The sequence below is a fragment of the Anomaloglossus baeobatrachus genome, chromosome 1 (genome assembly GCF_048569485.1).
Source record: "Anomaloglossus baeobatrachus isolate aAnoBae1 chromosome 1, aAnoBae1.hap1, whole genome shotgun sequence".
In the NCBI taxonomy this organism is placed as follows: domain Eukaryota; kingdom Metazoa; phylum Chordata; class Amphibia; order Anura; family Aromobatidae; genus Anomaloglossus; species Anomaloglossus baeobatrachus.
The window spans coordinates 964153621-964174911 of record NC_134353.1 but is presented as its reverse complement, the minus strand read 5'-3'; the positions used below and the strand labels follow the sequence as shown (position 1 = coordinate 964174911).

Genomic DNA, 21291 nt, shown 5'->3' with positions numbered 1-21291 from the left:
TGCTACATGGCTGTCTGTGTCTGCTGTCATCTGCCATTCAGCTCTGCTACATGGCTGTCTGTGTCTGCTGTCATCTGCCATTCAGCTCTGCTACATGGCTGTCTGTGTCTGCTGTCATCTGCCATTCAGCTCTGCTACATGGCTGTCTGTGTCTGCTGTCAGCGGCCATGTAGCAGAGCTGAATGGCAGATGACATAGTAAAAACGCATCCCTACACATTACACACGCTTGGCAAGTCAATAAATAAAAAAAAAAAAAAAAGGGTGCCCAATGCATACGTCACAGAACACATGATCTAAAGGATCGCACACAAAATTGATCAATTTAACATAGACTACTAACGCACGTGTGACAGCAAATGAACGACCTACGTGCAATCTCATTCAATCGCATATGCGACCTGGGCGTGTCACATCGCATACGAGATCGCACACCTAATTGTAAGGTGTAAAGCTGGCTTTAGTTTTGTGCAGAATTGAAAGGGTTAAATCAGTAAACATCAATCATTTCAGTGAGCAGGACACAGACCATGGCTGTCAGGTGATGAAAACCTCACCGCTTTATAAAAATCCTAACCTGCTCTAACCTTGTGCCAAAAGACAGCAACAGGGGTTCTTCTAAGCAGCTGCCTAGCACTCTGAAAATGAAAATGGTGGAGGCTCACAAAGCAGGAAAAAGACTATAAGAAGAAGGCAAAGCGTTTTCAAGTTGCCCTTTCCTCAAAAATGTAATTAAGAAATGGCTGTTACCAGGAACAGTGGAGGTCAAGATAAGGTCTGGAAGACCAAGCAAAATATCTGTGAGAGCTGTTGGTAGGATTGCTAGAGAGGCAAATCAGAGCCCCTGCATGACTGCAAAAGACCTTCAGGAAGATTTAGCCGATTCTGGAGTTGTGGTACATTGTTTTACTGTTCAATGGCATCAGCACAAATATGGCTTTCAAGGAAGAGTCATCAGAAGAAAACCTCTCCTGCATCCTCACCATAAAATTCAGTGTCAGACGTCTGCAAAACCGCATCTAAACAAGTCTGAAGCATTGTGGAAACAAGTCCTGTGGAGAGATGAGGATAAAATAGAATTCTGGCCACTATGATCAAAGGTATGTGTGGAAAAAAAAGGCACAGAATTTCAGGACAAGTACATATCGCCAACCATTAAGCATGGGGGTGGATCAGTCATGCTTTGGTGTTGTGTTGCAGCCAATGGTGCAGAGAACATTTTTTCGAGTAGAGGGAAGAATGGATTCAAGGGAATTTAAAAAAATTCTTGATGCAAACATAACATCATCTGTAAAAAGGCTGAAGGTGAAAAGAGGAGAAAAGAGGAGAAGAGGAGAAAAGAGGATGGCTTCTAAAAATGGATAATGATCCTGAACACACTTCAAAATCCACAAAAGGCGGATGGTTATACAATGGCCTCTTAATCTCCTGATCTGAGCATCATTCAAAATCTGTGGCTAGACCTCAAAAGAGCAGAGCATGCAAGACGAGCCAGGAATCTCACAGAACTGGAAGACGTCTCCAAGGAAGAGCAGTGCATGCAAGACAAGCCAGGAATCTCACAGAATTGGAAGACATCTCCAAGGAAGAGCAGTGCATGCAAAATGAGCCAGTAATCTAGCAGAGCTGGAAGACGTCTCTAAAGAAGAGCAGTGCATACAAGACGAGCCCGATATCTCACAGAATTGGAAGATGTCTCCAAGGAAGAGCAGTGCATGCAAGACAAGCCAGGAATCTCACAGAACTGGAAGATGTCTCCAAGGAAGAGCAGAGCATCCAAGATGAGCCAGGAATCTCACAGAATTGGAAGACATCTCCAAGGAAGAGCAGTGCATGCAAAATGAGCCAGGAATCTAGCAGAGCTGGAAGACGTCTCCAAGGAAGAGCAGTGCATGCAAGACGAGCTAGGAATCTCACAGAACTGGAAGACATCTCCAAGGAAGAGCAGTGCATGCAAGACGAGCCAGGAATCTCAGAGAACTGGAAGACGTCTCCAAGGAAGAGCAGTGCATGCAAAACGAGCCAGGAACCTCACAGAACTGGAAGACGTCTCCAAGGAAGAGCAGTGCATGGAAGACAAGCCAGGAATCTCACAGAACTGGAAGACGTCTCCAAGAAAGAGCAGTGCATGCAAGACGAGCCAGGAATCTCACAGAACTGGAAGACGTCTCCAAGGAAGAGCAGTGCATGGAAGACAAGCCAGGAATCTCAGAGAACTGGAAGACGTCTCCAAGAAAGAGCAGTGCATGCAAGACGAGCCAGGAATCTCACAGAACTGGAAGACGTCTCCAAGGAAGAGCAGTGCATGGAAGATGAGCCATTAATCTCACAGAACTGGAAGACGTCTCCAAGGAAGAGCAGTGCATGCAAGACGAGCCAGGAATCTCACAGAACTGGAAGATGTCTCTAATGAAGAAGGGATGAAAATCCCTCAAGTAAGGATTGAAAGACTCTTTGCTGCTAGAAAGCGTTTACAAGCTGTGATACTTAGCAAAGGGGGTGCTACTGGGTGCTAATGTGCCGGGTGCCCAAACTGTTGCATCGGCCCTTTTTCTTTTTTTTGTTAATTTGTAAATGTAGAAGATGAAATAGGTTTTTTTTTTGCCCAATATACAAAGGAATGTGTCATCTGTAACTTTCTGCCTTTTATAGATCATTTCATTTAGCTGTTCACAGTAACAGTAATTTTCACCAGGGGTGCACAAACTTTCGCATGCCACTGTATACTGACTCCACAGAAGCTGCATTTTATATTAGTCTGATCACACCTGTACATTGGTTCTCATCTGAGGCTCTGGAGGATGCAGTGTCTGTCCACCATGCTTTACACTGCTGTAAGATCAGACTGCGCTCCGCTGCGGCACCTGTTGGCGTCTTATTTTGTTTTCAGAACCTATAACATAATGCCGCATTAGCGCAGTCTGACGAGTGATCGCGGCTGTGCGCTGATGACTTCTTCTTCCATGCTTTACACTGCAGCTGTTATTTAGCTTTTCGCCCAGATGAATAAGGACAAGGAGGCGGAGCATCATGAAATGATCACATTTAATGAACAACCTCTCAGTTATATACATCTATAAAAAATTCAGATACAGCGAGGACATTTCTCTCGTTGATTTTTTTTTTTATTTTAATACTAGAATGATCGGTATTAAATACTGAACCCGCGAGGGGGAGGAGCTGCGTTACAAAATACTGGTGTCCCCAGAGAGGGAGGGGCTAAAGGTGCGTGATCTCAACACTGCAACATCCCGCAAAGGCAACGTCATGGGGTTCACTTACTTTTACAACCCCTTCAATCGACCTCCAGTTCACAACCAGAGCTGCACTCATAATTCTGCAAGCGATCCCATAATGCACCTCGCTGGTGCAATGAATTCTGGGAGATGTGGTTGGGTTACAGCAGGGGGGCGGTAGAGAAGGGTCGGTGGTAGCAGCTTCCGGAGTGCAGCTCTGGCTGTGATTGGAGTATACGTGATAGTTGTATATTACCCGCCTCGTCCAGTCGTCCTGATTGTGGGGGAGGGGATCTGTGTACAGATATCGGCCTCTCACTGAGAGGTTTGTGGCTTTTTCCCTTGAATTTACCTTTTTTTTGTTACCCCGGGTGCAGATTGTTTTCTTATAAAGTGCACAGACGACACGCGCCTTACTCCGGCGATTGGAGCACATTTAAAGGGCGTCTCCATTCTGCTGTGATGTTTTCAGGACTGGTGCGGGGATCGGTCGGGAGTCACACGGTAAGGACATTTCCACGCACCGGTGTTACACAATCCCTCCATGTCTGTCCCGTCACAGATTTTTCCTTCCCTTTCTTCTGGGAGGAGCTTTATTCTGCGCTCAATGTCGTCCCCTGCTGTGAGAGGAGTGTATAGTATATCCTAGAGGTAAATGGGGGCTGTGGCTCCTTCCACGGTCCGGGCGGCCGGTATCAGACCAGTCACCACTCAGTATACAGAAGACGGCACCCCCTGATACGTCGGGGTGATGACTGAATCTGTCCAATCCAAAAGAGAGAAAACCACGGCACAGTCCATCCAATATTCCACAGTGCTTTATTTATTTCATATGGTGCAGGTAAAAATAGCGGGGAAAGAGCCGGGTGCAGGTCCCTAGTGGACGACGGCCGTTTCGCACCTCCTTGTGCTTCAACGGGTCCAAGGATTGATTGAACCCGTCGAAGCACAAGAAGGTGCGAAACGGCCGTCGTCCGCTAGGACCCTTTGCCCGGCTCTTTCCCCGCTCCATATGAATTAAATAAAGCACTTTGGAATATTGGATGGACTGTGCCGTGGTTTTCTCTCTTTTGGATTGGATTCCTACTTTGACCAAGTGCACACGTGACCATTTCCCTCAATGGAGGACCTGGAGCTGACCTACCTCTTCCCAGTGTAAAGGTACTGCGCGGTTGTTGCAAAACCGCTTCTGCGTATTACGTGATGGCTGAATCTGTGCCCGGCGGCCACCAGGGATACTCAAGTCTTTCCATCATTAGCCAATCAGGACCTGGTGTTTGTATAATCCTGCGGTGAGGAGGAAAGCAGCCGGGCACCTCCATCCCCGTGGCACAGCCATTATCTGGAGCCACATGAATACTTAAAGGGATTGTCTAAGATTAAAAAAAAAAATGGTTGAAAAGCCGGAAATGTTTAAAAACAAATAGTAAAATAAGCAAATCTGCAGTGATGATGTCACTACATTCACGTGATGTCATCGCAGCAGAGTCGGCAGGGACCTCACTAATATGGGGAGTATTGCTAGGCAGTCATTTTAACACCTCACCTGCCTTTCAGAAATCCCGGACCCCCCTGGCTGTCAGTTATGAACATCACGCGTTTTGCAGGTCCATAGCTTATCATTGAGGCTTCGAAACGCGCAGACCAAGGTGAATTCTACGGATCAAGACTAGAGATGATCAAATCCCGTTTACCTTGAATTCACCCAAAAATGTGCGATTTTTGAGCTAATTCAGGTTGTTAGTGGAATCAAAAAGGCCTGGAAGGAGTTAAAAAATGAGAAAAGGTATTTTCAGCTCTCAACGCCGGTCTCCTTCTCCGCACAGCTCCGTCCGGTCCTCAAAGCTCCGTCCGGTCCTCATAGCTCCGGTCCGCAGTCACTGAAGGTGTTCATTCTCCTACACCTGCTCACTGGCGCCCCCCCCTCTGCTGACGAGACCTTGTGGAGCGACGCACATTACACCATCGTGTAAAGACCTTTTGACCGGACGGAATCTGTGAGGACGAGTGGTGGATCTGCGCGGAGAAGCCGAGGGCCGGGAGAGTAGACTGTTTCTTTCCCGCCGTTTATTTGACTTTAGGGTCTGTAAAGATAAAACGAGAAACAATCGATTTGCATTGAATAAATAGACTTGAATGTGAATCAGACGAAATTGAATGTTTGCGCACTGGCGCATTCTGGGTCTGGATCTTGGCCGCCGTGCCAGACGCGGCCTCTATTTCCGGCCGAAACAGTGACGGCCTCCCAGTGATGGCTGCAGGGGATGAATCCTCTCCACGGTCCAGGTCTCATGAGACAGACATCTTGTGACGAGCCCCCTGCAGAATGAGCTCCCCGCAATCACCATTGATACATGTGGTACTCCATGCGGTAGTGAGACCAGCGCCGCCCCCTCCTGGTTTTGTCCCAGGACACCATGAAATTGGGGAGAAAACTCTCAGAAATGTATGAAAAGTTCTCGGATGAAATGGGTGAATTGTTCAGAGTCCGTAAGAAAAAGGTTCATTAAATCCAAGACGCCCCGAGCAGCGCCAATGTCACTTTCCCTCCCCCCCCCCGGCGGAGCGTCAGAAACGCGCCAGAATCTTTTTTTTTTTTTTCTTTTTTCCTGTGGTATCAAATTAAAAGAAAAAATTCCTCAGTTTTAACCAAAATTCAAAATTTTACGGTGCACAAAATCTGACGTTTGGCAAAAGAAAAAAGTAAAAAAGGCGCCAACGGTAGAATGAAGATTATCCAAAGTTCTAGGTGATCTCGTCCTGTGGCTCAGAAGATCCCGGAAGTTCTGCGTTACTTCCGGCTGTTATGTTTCCGGTAGGACGAGCTTTGACCCGGGAAGCGCAGCATGGTGGGATAGAAACGTAGCAGTTGCGTCTTTGGCATGGCGGTATAGCTGTATGATCCCATGACGATCGTAGCATCCCATCAACCAGAGAGTCGGTATGGAGTCTGAGGCTCCTCCCACGGCGGTGCTGTGCGGTTCGTGGATTTTGCTCCCCTTGTTCTCGTGGTGGCGGCCGTGGTTGTTACGTTCACACTGGGTAATGGTAGAGTCTCGTTTCTGCTGTTTGTTCTCTTCGGCGCCGTGCCGCGATGCCGCTGTGCCGCGATACTGCTGTGCCGTGATGATGCTGTGCCGAGCTCCGTTCTCAGTTGTATTTGTCCATTGCTCCAAGGGAAGAAGAGAATTTTTGTAACCAATGAAGATAACATGAAAATAATTTGTATCCTCCGTAACATGTGCAAAATAGAGAAAAATACTGAAAAACTTTATGTAGGAATGCGGCAAAGGAATCTGCGAAGAGAAGAGAGGAAGATGGTGAGATCCCGGCAAGAACGTGCGCTGCGCTACATATAGGGTGCAGGGTTGGTGAGATCCCGGCAAGAACGTGCGCTGCGCTACATATAGGGTGCGGGGTCAGTGAGATCCCGGCAGGAACATGCGCTGCGCTACATATAGGGTGCAGGGTCAGTGAGATCCCGGCAGGAACGTGCGCTGCGCTACATATAGGGTGCAGGGTCGGTGAGATCCCGGCAGGAACGTGCGCTGCACTGTGGTACGTGTAGGGATTAGGATCGAGAGGTCTCGGCAGGAACGTGCGCTGCGCTGTGGTACATGTAGGGATTAGGATCGAGAGGTCTCGGCAGGAATGTGTGCTGCGCTGTGGTACGTGTAGGGATTAGGATCGACAAGTATCAGCAGAAATGTGTGCTGCGGTACATGTAGGGTACAGGATTGGTATGGTCTCGGCAGGAACGTGCGCTGTGCTGTGGTACATTTAGGGATTAGGTTCGGTGTGGTCCCGGAAGGAACATGCGCTGCCCTGTGGTACATGTAGGTTCAGGGTGGGTGAGACTCAGCAGGAACGTGCACTGCGCTGTGGTGTAGGGTTTAAGTCTGTGAGGTCCCGGCAGGAACATGCGCTGCGCTGTGGTACATGTAGGGTTTAGGTCTATGAGGTCCTGGCAGGAACGTGCGCTGCGCTGTGGTACTTGTAGGGCTTAGGGTCGGTGAAATCCCGGCAGAAACATGCGCTGTGGTACATGTAGGGTTTAGGATTGGTGAGGTCCTGACAGGAACATGCGCTGCAGTATATAGGGTCTAGATGGGTGAGGTCCCGACAGGAACATGCGCTGCAGTATATAGGGTCTAGATGGGTGAGGTCCCGGCAGGAACGTGTGCTGCGCTGTGGTACATATAGACTTTATTTCGAGCCATGTGACCTTATAAATATTTGCAAACGATAAAAAACTTGCACAGGAAGAAGCCAAGAAAGTCCAATATTGCGCAAGAAGATCTTACCACATGAGCAAAATCCCAGCTGGAACCAGTACCAATGAGCAGATCCAGGATACTCGGACCGCCGTTGATCTGACTGTAGGTTCCGGATCACATGGTTTGGTGGTTGGAGGCGCCACATAAGTCGTCGTAGTTGTCGTTGTGATTGTCGTTGTCGTCTCTGTAAGGAAGAAGTTGATGCAATTATGTTATTATCTCCCCAAGACTCGTTACAAAAATACAGATATCTACAGTCCGCAACCCGAGATTACAGCACCGAGAAGAAGACATGGTGAATGGTGGAGATGACCGGAGGGAGACATCACTGTCCGGCAACTGGTGAAACATGCACACTAAAGTAAAGAATCACAGGTTATTTGCCATTTCTCTTAAGTGTCTCAGCAGCTGTTTTCCACATGACACCCCCAGGCCGCATATTCCTCTCAGCAGTGTGTGCCCCCTGTGTGGCCTAAACATGCTCCCGTAGCTGCAGCGTCTCTGGAGTTATCTCCCATGGCTGCAGTGTCTCCGAACTTGTCCTCCATGGTTGCAGTGTCTCCAGACTTGTCTCCCGTGTCTGCAGTGTCTCCGGACTTGTCTCCCATGGCTGCAGCATCTCCAGACTTGTCTTCAGTGGCTGCAGTGTCTCTGGAGTTGTCTCCCATGGTTGCAGTGTCTCCAGATTTGTCTCCCATGGCTGCAGCATCTCCAGACTTGTCTTCTGTAATTGCAGTGTCTCGAGACTTGTCTCCCAGGGCTGCAGCATCTATATACTGGTCTCCCAGGACTGTAGCGTCTCCAGACTACTCTACCAGGTTTGCATCTCTTGACTTATCTCCCAGGGCTGCAGTGTCTATGGACTGGTCTCCCAGGGCTGCAGCATCTCTGCACATGACTCCCAGGGCTGCAGTGTCTATGGACTGGTCTCCCAGGGGTGCAGCATCTCTGCACATAACTCCCAGGGCTGCAGTGTCTATGGACTGGCCTCCCAGGGCTGCAGCACCTCCTGAATTATACAGTCATATGAAAAAGTTTGGGCACCCCTATTAATGTTAACCTTTTTTCTTTATAACAATTTGGGTTTTTGCTATTTCAGTTTCATATATCTAATAACTGATGGACTGAGGAATATTTCTGGATTGAAATGAGGTTTATTGTACTAACAGAAAATGTGCAATCTGCATTTAAACAAAATTTGACCGGTGCAGAAGTATGGGCACCCTTATCAATTTCTTGATTTGAACCCTCCTAACTACTTTTTACTGACTTACTGAAGCACTTAATTGGTTTTGTAACCTCATTGAGCTTTGAACTTCATAGGCAGGTGCATCCAATCATGAGAAAAGGTATTTAAGGTGGCCACTTGCAGGTTGTTCTCCTATTTGAATCTCCTATGAAGAGTGTCATCATGGGCTCCTCAAAACAACTCTCAAATGATCTGAAAACAAAGATTATTCCACATAGTTGTTCAGGGGAAGGTACAAAAAGATGTCTCAGAGATTTAAACTGTCAGTTTCCACTGTGAGGAACATAGTAAGGAAATGGAAGAACACAGGTACAGTTCTTGTTAAGCCCAGAAGTGGCAGGCCAAGAAAAATATGAGAAAGGCAGAGAAGAAGAATGGTGAGAACAGTCAAGGACAATCCACAGACCACCTCCAAAGACCTGCAGCATCATCTTGCTGCAGATGGTGTCACTGTGCATCAGTCAACAATACAGCGCACGTTGCACAAGGAGAAGCTGTATGGGAGAGTGATGTGAAAGAAGCTGTTTCTGCAAGCACGCCACAAACAGAGTCGCCTGAGGTATGCAAAAGCACATTTGGACAAGCCAGTTACATTTTGGAAGAAGGTCCTGTGGACTGATGAAACAAAGATTGTGTTGTTTGGTCATACAAAAAGGCGTTATGCATGGAGGCAAAAAAACACGGCATTCCAAGAAAAGCACTTGCTACCCACAGTAAAATTTGGTGGAGGTTCCATCATGCTTTGGGGCTGTGTGGCCAATGCCGGCATCGGGAATCTTGTTAAAGTTGAGGGTCGCATGGATTCAACTCAGTATCAGCAGATTCTTGACAATAATGTGCAAGAATCAGTGACGAAGTTGAAGTTACGCAGGGGATGGATATTTCAGCAAGACAATGATCCAAAACACAGCTCCAAATCTACTCAGGCATTCATGCAGAGGAACAATTACAATGTTCTGGAATGGCCATCCCAGTCCCCAGACCTGAATATCATTGCAAATCTGTGGGATGATGTGAAGTGGCTGTCCATGCTTGGCGACCATCAAACTTAACTGAACTGGAATTGTTTTGTAAACAGGAATGGTCAAATCTACCTTCATCCAGGATCCAGGAACTCATTAACAGCTACAGGAAGCGACTAGAGGCTGTTATTTCTACAAAAGGAGGATCTACAAAATATTAATGTCACTTTTATGTTGGGGTGCCCATACATATGCACCTGTCAAATTTTGTTTAAATGCGGATTGCACATTTTCTGTTAGTACAATAAACCTCATTTTAATCCAGAAATATTCCTCAGTCCATCAGTTATTAGATATATGAAACTGAAATAGCAAAAACCCAAATTGTGATAAAGAAAAAAGGTTAAGATTAATAGGGGTGCCCAAACTTTTCCATATGACTGTATCGAGCATATTGGGGACGTCATTGGTCGGTGAGTACACTGATGATTTATACAAGTACATTCAGCCCTGCAGATCCTTCTGATGACCATGAAGAACCTCAGTGATAGCAGCCGAGGCTGAACGTGTCGGAATTTCTGCACGTGGCTCAGAGTCCAGACTGGAGAAATCCAGAGGTTGTGAATATTCCATGACTTTTCCTTCTTTATGTTGCAATTTACATGTTGAGAAGCGAATTATAACATGGGAGTACTCATAATACAAATTGTACTACAGCGCCACATTCTCAGACCAATCACTGATGAGACCAATCACTGAGGAGTCCAATCACTGATGACACCAATCGCTAAAGAGACCAATCACTGAGGAGACCAATCACTGATCAGGCCAATCACAATGTTGTGATGACGCCATTGATTAGATACAATAAATGGAACGTTTTGTCACTTTTGTTACATTGTTGTAGTCTTTACTTTCCTGATGACGTCACAATCTCTTGAGTGATTGATGCCAGATGGTAACGATGGAGGACGCTGAACACCGGCTAATAACTTCATAGTCAGGGCCGCCTTCTACTGTACGTCGTGAATCCAATAATTCGGCTGCCCCCGATCAGAGCGCACTTTATAAATCAGAGGTTTGTACGTGGAAGTCGGCCATCTGTACGGTGAACGCCATCCATCTTCATTTATAAGGAGACGTTCCGTCCCACATCCCGTCAGTCACGTCTTCGCGGCATAATTCATATCGTAAATCCGCTTCCCTCCACCCCCGGGACTGGAATGCACATTCTGTTCCAAATAACAGGATTTTCCCCAACGACCCAGAGTCAATTACGGGGGAACGCTGATGATAATTATGATCTATGGCTTGTTAATGCCTCAGCCCAGCCCCGAGCAGGCAGGCACCTGAGCGAGCAGCGGCCCGGACCGGAACCTCGGGCTGGTAAATAGAAGTGTCTTGTGATGTCACGTCAATGAAACGGCACGAAGCGTGGACACGTAAGGGAAAAGTGTCACAATATGTCATATTCCAGAGCATCATGGGACAGACGCGGGGAAAGTGCAGCCATCACAGGAGTGATGCAATGTAACTATACAATGTACAGCTCCGAGAAACTTACACCGTGTGCAGAATTATTAGGCAAGATGCATTTTAGAGGGTTTTTATTATTATTGATCAACAACTATGTTCTCAATCCACCCAAAAGCCACAAATATCAAAGCTTAATATTTTTGGCAGTTGGAGGGGTTTTTAGATTTGGCTTCTTAGGAGGATCTGTTTGTGCAGGTAACTATTACTGTGCAGAATTATTAGGCAACTTAATAAAACCCAAATCTATTCCCATCTCACTTGTTTATTGTCACCAGGAAACCAATATAACTGCTCAAATGTAGAAATAACCATTCCTGACATGCAAAAACAAAACCCCACAAATGAGTGCCCAATATCGCCCCCTTTCTTTCTGATGACCCTCAGCAGCCACCATCCATAGATTCTGTCACTGCTTGATCTGTTTACCATCAACATTGCGTGCAGCAGCCACCACAGCCTCCAGCCACCGCAGCCTCCAGACACCACAGCCTGCAGCCACCGCAGCCTCCAGACACCACAGCCTCCAGACACCACAGCCTCCAGACACCACAGCCTCCAGACACCACAGCCTCCAGACACCACAGCCTCCAGACACCGCAGCCTCCAGCCACCACAGCCTCCAGACACCACAGCCTCCAGACACCGCAGCCTCCAGACACCACAGCCTCCAGACACCACAGCCTCCAGACACCACAGCCTGCAGCCACCGCAGCCTCCAGACACCACAGCCTCCAGACACCACAGCCTCCAGACACCACAGCCTCCAGACACCACAGCCTGCAGCCACCGCAGCCTCCAGACACCACAGCCTCCAGACACCACAGCCTCCAGACACCGCAGCCTCCAGCCACCACAGCCTCCAGACACCACAGCCTCCAGACACCACAGCCTGCAGCCACCGCAGCCTCCAGACACCACAGCCTCCAGACACCACAGCCTCCAGACACCACAGCCTCCAGACACCACAGCCTCCAGACACCACAGCCTCCAGCCACCACAGCCTCCAGACACCACAGCCTCCAGACACCACAGCCTCCAGACACCACAGCCTCCAGACTCCACAGCCTCCAGACACCACAGCCTCCAGACACCACAGCCTCCAGACTCCACAGCCTCCAGCCACCACAGCCTCCAGCCACCACAGCCTCCAGACTCCACAGCCTCCAGACTCCACAGCCTCCAGCCACCACAGCCTCCAGACACCACAGCCTCCAGCCACCACAGCCTCCAGACACCACAGCCTCCAGCCACCACAGCCTCCAGCCACCACAGCCTCCAGACTCCACAGCCTCCAGACACCACAGCCTCCAGCCACCACAACCTCCAGCCACCACAGCCTCCAGACACCACAGCCTCCAGACACTGCTCCCAGAGGTGGACTGTTTTCCCTCCCTGTAGATCTCACATTTTATGAGGGAACACAGGTTCTCTATGGGGTTCAGATCAGGTGAACAAGGGGGCCATGTCATTATTTTTTCTCTTTTAGACCTTTACTGGCCGGCCACGCTGTGGAGTAGTTGGATGCATGTGATGGAGCATTGTCCTGCAGGAAAATCATGTTTTTCTTGAACGATAGCGACTTCTTCCTGTACCACTGCTTGAAGAAGTCTTCCAGAAACTGGCAGTAGGTCTGGGAGTTGAGCTTCCTCCATCCTCAACCCGAAAAGCTCCCACAAGTTGATCTTTGATGATCCCAGCCCATACCAGTGCCCACCTCCACCTTGCTGGCGTCTGAGTGGGAGTGGAGCTCTCTGCCCTTTACTGATCCAGCCTCTGCCCATCCATCTGCCCATCAAGAGCCACTCTCATTTCATCAGTCCATAAAACCTGTGAAGAATCAGTCTTAAGATATTCTTGGCCCAGTCTTGAGGTTTTATCTTCTGTTTCTTGGTCAGAGGTGGTGGTTTTCAGCCTTCCTTACCTTGGCCATGTCCCTGAGTATGGCACACCTTGTGCTTTATGATACTCCAGTAACGTTGCAGCTGTGAAATATAGCAAAACTGGTGGCAAATGGCATCTTGGCAGCTTCACGCTTGATTTTCCTCAATTCATGGGCAGTTATTTTTCTCTTATATTATAGCAGTTATATTTCTGCAGCCCCTCACTCCCCCGGTGTATAACCTCCGGCCCCTCACTCCCCCGGTGTATAATCTCCAGCCCCTCATTACTCCGGTGTATAATCTCCAGCCCCTCATTACTCCGGTGTATAACCTCCAGCCTCTCACTCCCCCGGTGTATAACCTCCAGCCCCTCACTCCCCCGGTGTATAACCTCCAGCCTCTCACTCCCCCGGTGTATAACCTCCAGCCCCTCACTCCCCCGGTGTATAACCTCCAGCCCCTCACTCCCCCGGTGTATAACCTCCAGCCCCCCACTCCCCCGGTGTATAACCTCCAGCCTCTCACTCTCCCAGTGTATAACCTCCAGCCCCTCACTCCCTTCCCCCGGTGTATAACCTCCGGCCCCTCACTCCCCCGGTGTATAACCTCCAGCCTCTCACTCTCCCAGTGTATAACCTCCAGCCCCTCACTCCCCCGGTGTATAACCTCCGGCCCCTCACTCCCCCGGTGTATAACCTCCAGCCCCTCACTCCCCCGGTGTATAACCTCCAGCCCCTCACTCCCCCGGTGTATAACCTCCAGCCCCTCACTCCCCCGGTGTATAACCTCCGGCCCCTCACTCCCCCGGTGTATACCCTCCAGCCCCTTACTCCCCCGGTGTATAACCTCCAGCCCCTCACTCCCCCGGTGTATAACCTCCACCCTCTCACTCTCCCAGTGTATAACCTCCAGCCCCTCACTCCCCCGGTGTATAACCTCCGGCCCCTCACTCCCCGGTGTATAACCTCCAGCCCCTCACTCCCCGGTGTATAACCTCCAGCCCCTCACTCCCCCGGTGTATAACCTCCGGCCCCTCACTCCCCCGGTGTATACCCTCCAGCCCCTTACTCCCCCGGTGTATAACCTCCAGCCCCTCACTCCCCCGGTGTATAACCTCCAGCCTCTCACTCTCCCAGTGTATAACCTCCAGCCCCTCACTCCCCCGGTGTATAACCTCCGGCCCCTCACTCCCCCGGTGTATAACCTCCAGCCTCTCACTCCCCCGGTGTATAACCTCCAGCCCCTCACTCCCCGGTGTATAACCTCCTGCCCCTCACTCCCCCCCCCGGTGTATAACCTCCAGCCCCTCACTCCCCCGGTGTATAACCTCCAGCCCCTCACTCCCCGGTGTATAACCTCCAGCCCCTCACTCCCCCCCCGGTGTATAACCTCCGGCCCCTCACTCCCCCCCCCGGTGTATAACCTCCAGCCCCCCACTCCCCCGGTGTATAACCTCCAGCCCCTCACTCCCCGGTGTATAACCTCCGGCCCCTCACTTCCCCCCCCCGGTGTATAACCTCCAGCCCCTCACTCCCCCGGTGTATAACCTCCAGCCCCTCACTCCCCGGTGTATAACCTCCAGCCCCTCACTCCCCCCCCCCCCCGGTGTATAACCTCCGGCCCCTCACAACCCCCCCCCCCCCCGGTGTATAACCTCCGGCCCCTCACTCCTCCGGTGTATAACCTCCAGCCCCTCACTCCCCCGGTGTATACCCTCCAGCCCCTCACTCCCCCGGTGTATAACCTCCAGCCCCTCACTCCCCCGGTGTATAACCTCCAGCCCCTCACTCCCCCGGTGTATAACCTCCAGCCCCTCACTCCCCCGGTGTATAACCTCCAGCCCCTCACTCCCCCGGTGTATAACCTCCTGCCCCTCACTCCCCCGGTGTATAACCTCCTGCCCCTCACTCCCCCGGTGTATAACCTCCAGCCCCTCACTCCCCCGGTGTATAACCTCCAGCCCCTCACTCCCCCGGTGTATAACCTCCTGCCCTTCACTCCCCCGGTGTATAACCTCCGGCCCCTCACTCCCCGGTGTATAACCTCCGGCCCCTCACTCCCCCGGTGTATAACCTCCGGCCCCTCACTCCCCCGGTGTATAACCTCCAGCCCCTCACTCCCCCGGTGTATAACCTCCGGCCCCTCACTCCCCGGTGTATAACCTCCGGCCCCTCACTCCCCCGGTGTATAACCTCCAGCCCCTCACTCCCCCGGTGTATAACCTCCAGCCCCTCACTCCCCCGGTGTATAACCTCCAGCCCCTCACTCCCCCGGTGTATAACCTCCAGCCCCTCACTCCCCCGGTGTATAACCTCCTGCCCTTCACTCCCCCCGGTGTATAACCTCCGGCCCCTCACTCCCCCGGTATATAACCTCCAGCCCCTCACGGATCGCACTTCTCTATCTGTGTCTCATGGAGGAGTCTCGGTTTGGTGATGGAGGACGTCACCCCCTGACTACATTGTGCCCGCTGTACGGATGGTGGAGGACGATGATGGTCCGGGCTGTTATCAGGGGTCGGTCTCGGACCTTTAGTTTCAGTGATGGCAAATCTTAATCTTCAGCACCAGACATTGGGGGCAATTGTAGCTTCAGACTTGTAGGAACAGTTTGGGGAAGACCCTTCTTAGTTCCCCATGACTGTGCCAAGTGGTCCATACAGACATGGAGGTGGAAGAACACGACGCCACACAGAGCCCGGCCCCCATCTAACAGAGTGGAGACTGTGAGCCCGGACCCCCAGTATCAGGGTCACCTCACAAATGAGCTTCTGGATGAAGAAGAGGCAAAATATCTCCAAGATCTTGCAGAAATCCTAGGAGAGCGGAGCCCTTGTACCTTTCCTCATTTGTAGCCTCACTTTGCACCTACCTTGTGTTACATTCATTATGTATTTTTATCCCATTTTAAGCCTTGTTCGACAAGTGGGCGTGGCTTAGTGGGAAGATACGTGAAATAAAACGCTACAGTTTGCCCCAAATGTGACCAATTGTGGATGAATTTTCGGCGTGGAGTGGAGGTTTGGCGGTCGGTATATTACACGGGGCTGTGAATCTGCCCCATTGCATCCTGAGGAGACGTCACCAGCGAGGAGGTAACCGGAGTCGGTAAAAGCCGTTTTCACATTTCTTCATCTTTTCACATTACATCTCAAGAAGGAAAACATCTGCTATACGGGGGGTGGGGGGAATTGTGGGAGCAGATTTCGGTCGTCTTGGGAGGTGCTACCCTGCAATGTCTCAGCTACACATGGTGCCATCACAGGGTTAAGTGGTCTGCTCTATGTGAGGGGCTTTCATTATTTGCTCATTAGGCTTTAATTACTCTAATATACAGGACATGGAGGTCAGCGGTCTCCCCCTCCCCCAGGTGGAGGCTTTAATGATATCCTGACGGGGGAGGGGAGCGGAGGCCGCGCTGCGCAGACACCACTTTGATGTTGAGTATTAATAATTAGAATATAATACATAATGTTTATGAGGCCGTCACATTCTGAGGCCCCCGGGGGTGGAAGGAGCAGGAGGAGCAGGATTTATTATACACAAATAACTGGGATCTGTCCAGGCGACGAGCGTTCCCACAGCAGCACACGTTTCATCTGTTCCCTCTGTGATACATGACATCCCCGCCGCTCATCCCTCCACTGAGTGCAAGCACTTTCCAGGGTCTGATCAGAGACATATGTTCCTCCATGGCCAAGATCCAACTCATCATACACAGTCCTATACGCAAGGCTTCTCACATCACCTACAGCCCTGAGAAAGGCGAAAGAGCAAAGGTCACAGCCCCTGCGGATCCTCAGGGGCCAACGGAAGGAAAGGACCCAGCTATAACCACGTATCCACTTACAGCCCTAAGAAAGGCGAAAGTGCAGAGTTCACAGCCCCTGCGGATCCTCAGGGGCCAACGGGAGGAAAGGACCCAGCTATAACCACATATCCACCTACAGCCCTGAGAAAGGCGAAAGAGCAAAGGTCACAGCCCCTGCGGATCCTCAGGGGCCAACGGGAGGAAAGGACCCAGCTACAAATTACACATCCAACTACAGCCCTGAGAAAGGCGAAAGAGCAAAGGTCACAGCCCCTGCGGATCCTCAGGGGCCAACGGAAGGAAAGGACCCAGCTATAACCACGTATCCACTTACAGCCCTAAGAAAGGCGAAAGTGCAGAGTTCACAGCCCCTGCGGATCCTCAGGGGCCAACGGGAGGAAAGGACCCAGCTATAACCACATATCCACCTACAGCCCTGAGAAAGGCGAAAGAGCAAAGGTCACAGCCCCTGCGGATCCTCAGGGGCCAACGGGAGGAAAGGACCCAGCTACAAATCACACATCCAACTACAGCCCTGAGAAAGGCGAAAGTGCAAAGGTCACAGCCCCTGCGGATCCTCAGGGGCCAACAGGAGGAAAGGACCCAGCTGCAGAAATTGCAAAGGTCACAACCCCTGCGGATCCTCCGGAGTCCAAGGGAAGAAAGGACCCAGCTATAACCACGCATTCACCTTCAACCCTAAGAAAGGTGAAGGTACAGAGGTCACAGCCCCTGCGGATCCTCAGGGGCCAACGGGAGGAAAGGACCCAGCTATAACCACGTATCCACCTACAGCCCTAAGAAAGGCGAAAGTGCAGAGGTCACAGCCCTTGCAGATCCTCAGGGGCCAACAGGAGGAAAGGACCCAGCTATAACCACGTATCCACCTAAAGCCCTAAGAAAGGCGAAAGTGCAGAGGTCACAGCCCCTGCGGATCCTCAGGGACCAATGGGAGGAAAAGACCCAGCTATAACCACGTATCCACCTACAGCCCTAAGAAAGGCGAAAGTGCAGAGGTCACAGCCCCTGCGGATCCTCAGGGGCCAACGGGAGGAAAGGACCCAGCTATAACCACCACGTATCCACCTACAGCCCTAAGAAAGGTGAAAGTGCAGAGGTCACAGCCCCTGCAGATCCTCAGGGGCCAACGGGAAGAAAGGACCCAGCTACAAGTCACACATCCACCTACAACCCTGAGAAAGGCGAAAGTGCAGAGGTCATAGCCCCTGCAGGTCCTCAGGGGCCAACGGGAGGAAAGGACCCAGCTATAACCACACATCCACCTACAGCCCTAAGAAAGCCGAAAGTGCAAAGGTCACAGCCCCTGCGGTTCTTCAGGAGCCAACGGGAGGAAAGGACCCAGCTACAAGACACACATCCAACTACAACCCTAAAAAAGGAGAAAGTGCAGAGGTCACAGCCCCTGCGGATCCTCAGGAGCCCACGGGAAGAAAGGACTCAGCTTAAACCACACATCCACCTACAGCTCTAAGCAAGGCGAAAGTGCAGAGGTCACAACCCCTGCGGATCCTCAGGGGCCCAAGGGAAGAAAGGACCCAACTACAGAAAGTACAGAGGTCACAGCCCCTGCGGATCCTCAGGGGCCAACGGGAAGAAAAAACTCAGCTATAACCACACATCCACCTACAGCCCAAAGAAAAGCGAAAGTACAGAGGTCACAGCCCCTGTGGATCCTCAGGGGTCAACGGGAGGAAAGTACTCAGCTACACGTCACACATACACGCACATCCCTAATAAAGGTGAAAGTGCAGAGGTCACAGCCCCTGCGGATCCTCAGGGGCCAACGGGAAGAAAGGACCCAGCTACACATCACACATCCACCTACAACCCTAAGAAAGGAAAAAGTGCAGAGGTCACAAGAGACAAGAGTAGAGGGGAATGAGAAGAGAAGGAGAGAAGACAGGGAGAAAAGAGAAGAAAACGAAAGAGGGGAGAAAAGAAGTGTATGGAAAAGACTGTGGGAGACAAGAGTGGAGGGCAATGTGAAGAGGGTAAGAAAAAGGAGAGTCTGCAAGAGAAGAGGAGAAAAAACAGAACAAAAGAGGGGAGAAAAAGAAGCAAAGAGTATAGCGTATAGGAGCTGTGGGAGAGAAGAGTGGAGGGGAATGAGAAGAGAAGGAGAGAAAAAAAGAGGAGAAAAGCGAAGAGAATAAAAGAGGGGGAGAAGAAGGAAAGAAGTAAGAAAAGCAGAGAAGAAAAGAAGACATAAAAGAAGAGTAGAGAAGGGTATGTGAGAGACAAGAGTAGAGGGCAATGAGAAGAGAAGGAGAGAAGAGAGGGAGAAAAGAAGAGGAGAGGAGAGAAGGGAATAAAAGAGGGGAGAGAAGAAGGAAATAAGTGAGAAAAGGGGAGAAGAAAAGGGGAAAGAGAAGAGTAGAGAAGGGGCAATGAGAAGAGAAGGAGAGAAAAGAGGAGAGAAAAGAAGAGGAGAGGACAGAATAAAAAAGAGAAGAAAACAAATGAAGGAAGACAGAGAAGAAAAGAGGGCATAAAATAAGAGTAGAGAAGAGGGTGTAGGAGAAAATAGTGGAGGGAAATAAGAAGAGAGAAGAAAAGAAAAGAGAAGAGAAGAGAATTGAGGGAAAAGGAGAAAAGCAGAAAAGTGAGGAGAAAAGACAAGATGAACAAAAGGAAGAGGAAAGAAGAGACAATAGAAAAGGAGAAAGAAAATGCAGAGAAGGAATGAAGAGTAGAGAAGGGGCTGTGGGATAAAGTAAAGGGGGCATGAGAGAGGAGAAGAAAAGAAATAAGGAAAGAATACGAGAGAAGAGAAGAAAGAGAGGAAGAGACAAACCAGAGAACAGAAGGAGAGAGGGCAGCCGTGGAGAAGAGACAGATGAGGCACCGGTGAGCAGAGACCTGGCTCTGGCCTTCTCTTCTGCGTGTATAGAGCGGAGGATGGATCTCTCGAGTCTCCGTGCCCCGGACCCACCTGTTTTCTGGGCTTCTGTTGTGATGTACTTGGGCTCCTCGGTCCACGGCGTGGCGTGAGCGGCCACACTCCAGTCACTCCAGGTGCCGATCTCATAGTCTTTGGCTGCCACTTGGATTATGTACTCCTTACCAGCGTATGCGTCAGTGATGGTGTGCGACGTCCCATCCGATAACTCCACCTGTGCGGAAAGAGATCACAGAAGAGTCACCAACCACGAGTGGAGAGACCCCTGAGGACACGCCGGGCGCCACACCACAATCGCCCATAGGAAGCATCGTTACTGGTGATTTCTGGATTTCATGTCATAATCTACAGAAAAGATTTTCCCTTCTCACCTGTATATACTGTAGTAGTTATATTCTTGTACATAGGGGCAGTATTATAGTAGTTATATTCTTGTACATAGGGGCAGTATTATAGTAGTTATATTCTTGTACATAGGGGGCAGTATTATAGTAGTTATATTCTTGTACATAGGGGCAGTATTATAGTAGTTATATTCTTGTACATAGGGGGCAGTATTATAGTAGTTATATTCTTGTATATAGGAGCAGTATTATAGTAGTTATATTCTTGTATATAGGAGCAGTATTATAGTAGTTATATTCTTGTACATAGGAGCAGTATTATAGTAGTTATATTCTTGTACATAGGGGCAGTATTATAGTAGTTATATTCTTGTACATAGGAGCAGTATTATAGTAGTTATATTCTTGTATATAGGAGCAGTATTATAGTAGTTATATTCTTGTACATAGGGGGAAATATTATAGTAGTTATATTCTTGTATATAGAGGGCAATATTATAGTAGTTATATTCCTGTACATAGGGGCAGTATTATAGTAGCTTTATTCCTGTACATAGGGGGCAGTATTATAGTAGCTTTATTCCTGTACATAGGGGGCAGTATTATAGTAGCTTTATTCCTGTACATAGGGGGCAGTATTATAGTAGCTTTATTCTTGTACATAGGAGCAGTATTATAGTAGTTATATTCTTGTACATAGGGGCAGTATTATAGTAGTTATATTCTTGTACATAGGGGCAGTATTATAGTAGTTATATTCTTGTACATAGGAGCAGTATTATAGTAGTTATATTCTTGTACATAGGAGCAGTATTATAGTAGTTATATTCTTGTACATAGGAGCAGTATTATAGTAGCTTTATTCTTGTACATAGGAGCAGTATTATAGTAGTTATATTCTTGTACATAGGGGCAGTATTATAGTAGTTATATTCTTGTACATAGGGGCAGTATTATAGTAGTTATATTCTTGTACATAGAGGCAGTATTATAGTTGTTATATTCTTGTACATAGGAGCAGTATTATAGTAGTTATATTCTTGTGCATAGGGGCAGTATTATAGTAGTTATATTCTTG

The 21291-nt window shown here is 49.5% G+C and overlaps 1 protein-coding gene across 4 annotated transcripts in view; it reads right to left on the bottom strand.

The window, feature by feature from the left end:
- Positions 1 to 4170: 4170 nt before the first annotated feature.
- Positions 4171 to 21291, bottom strand: part of CNTFR (ciliary neurotrophic factor receptor) — a 624317-nt gene continuing 607196 nt past the window's right edge. For 2 of the 4 annotated variants that reach the window (XM_075330008.1, XM_075330014.1), the window contains 2 exons: positions 19903 to 20083; positions 7536 to 7696 (listed from right to left, as the gene is read on the bottom strand). In XM_075330008.1, coding sequence (XP_075186123.1) covers positions 7536 to 7696; positions 19903 to 20083 — 342 coding nt within the window. Of the gene's footprint in view, positions 6532 to 7535; positions 7697 to 19902; positions 20084 to 21291 lie in introns of those variants that run through there. The other 2 variants (XM_075330032.1, XM_075330023.1) reach the window with 2 other exon arrangements.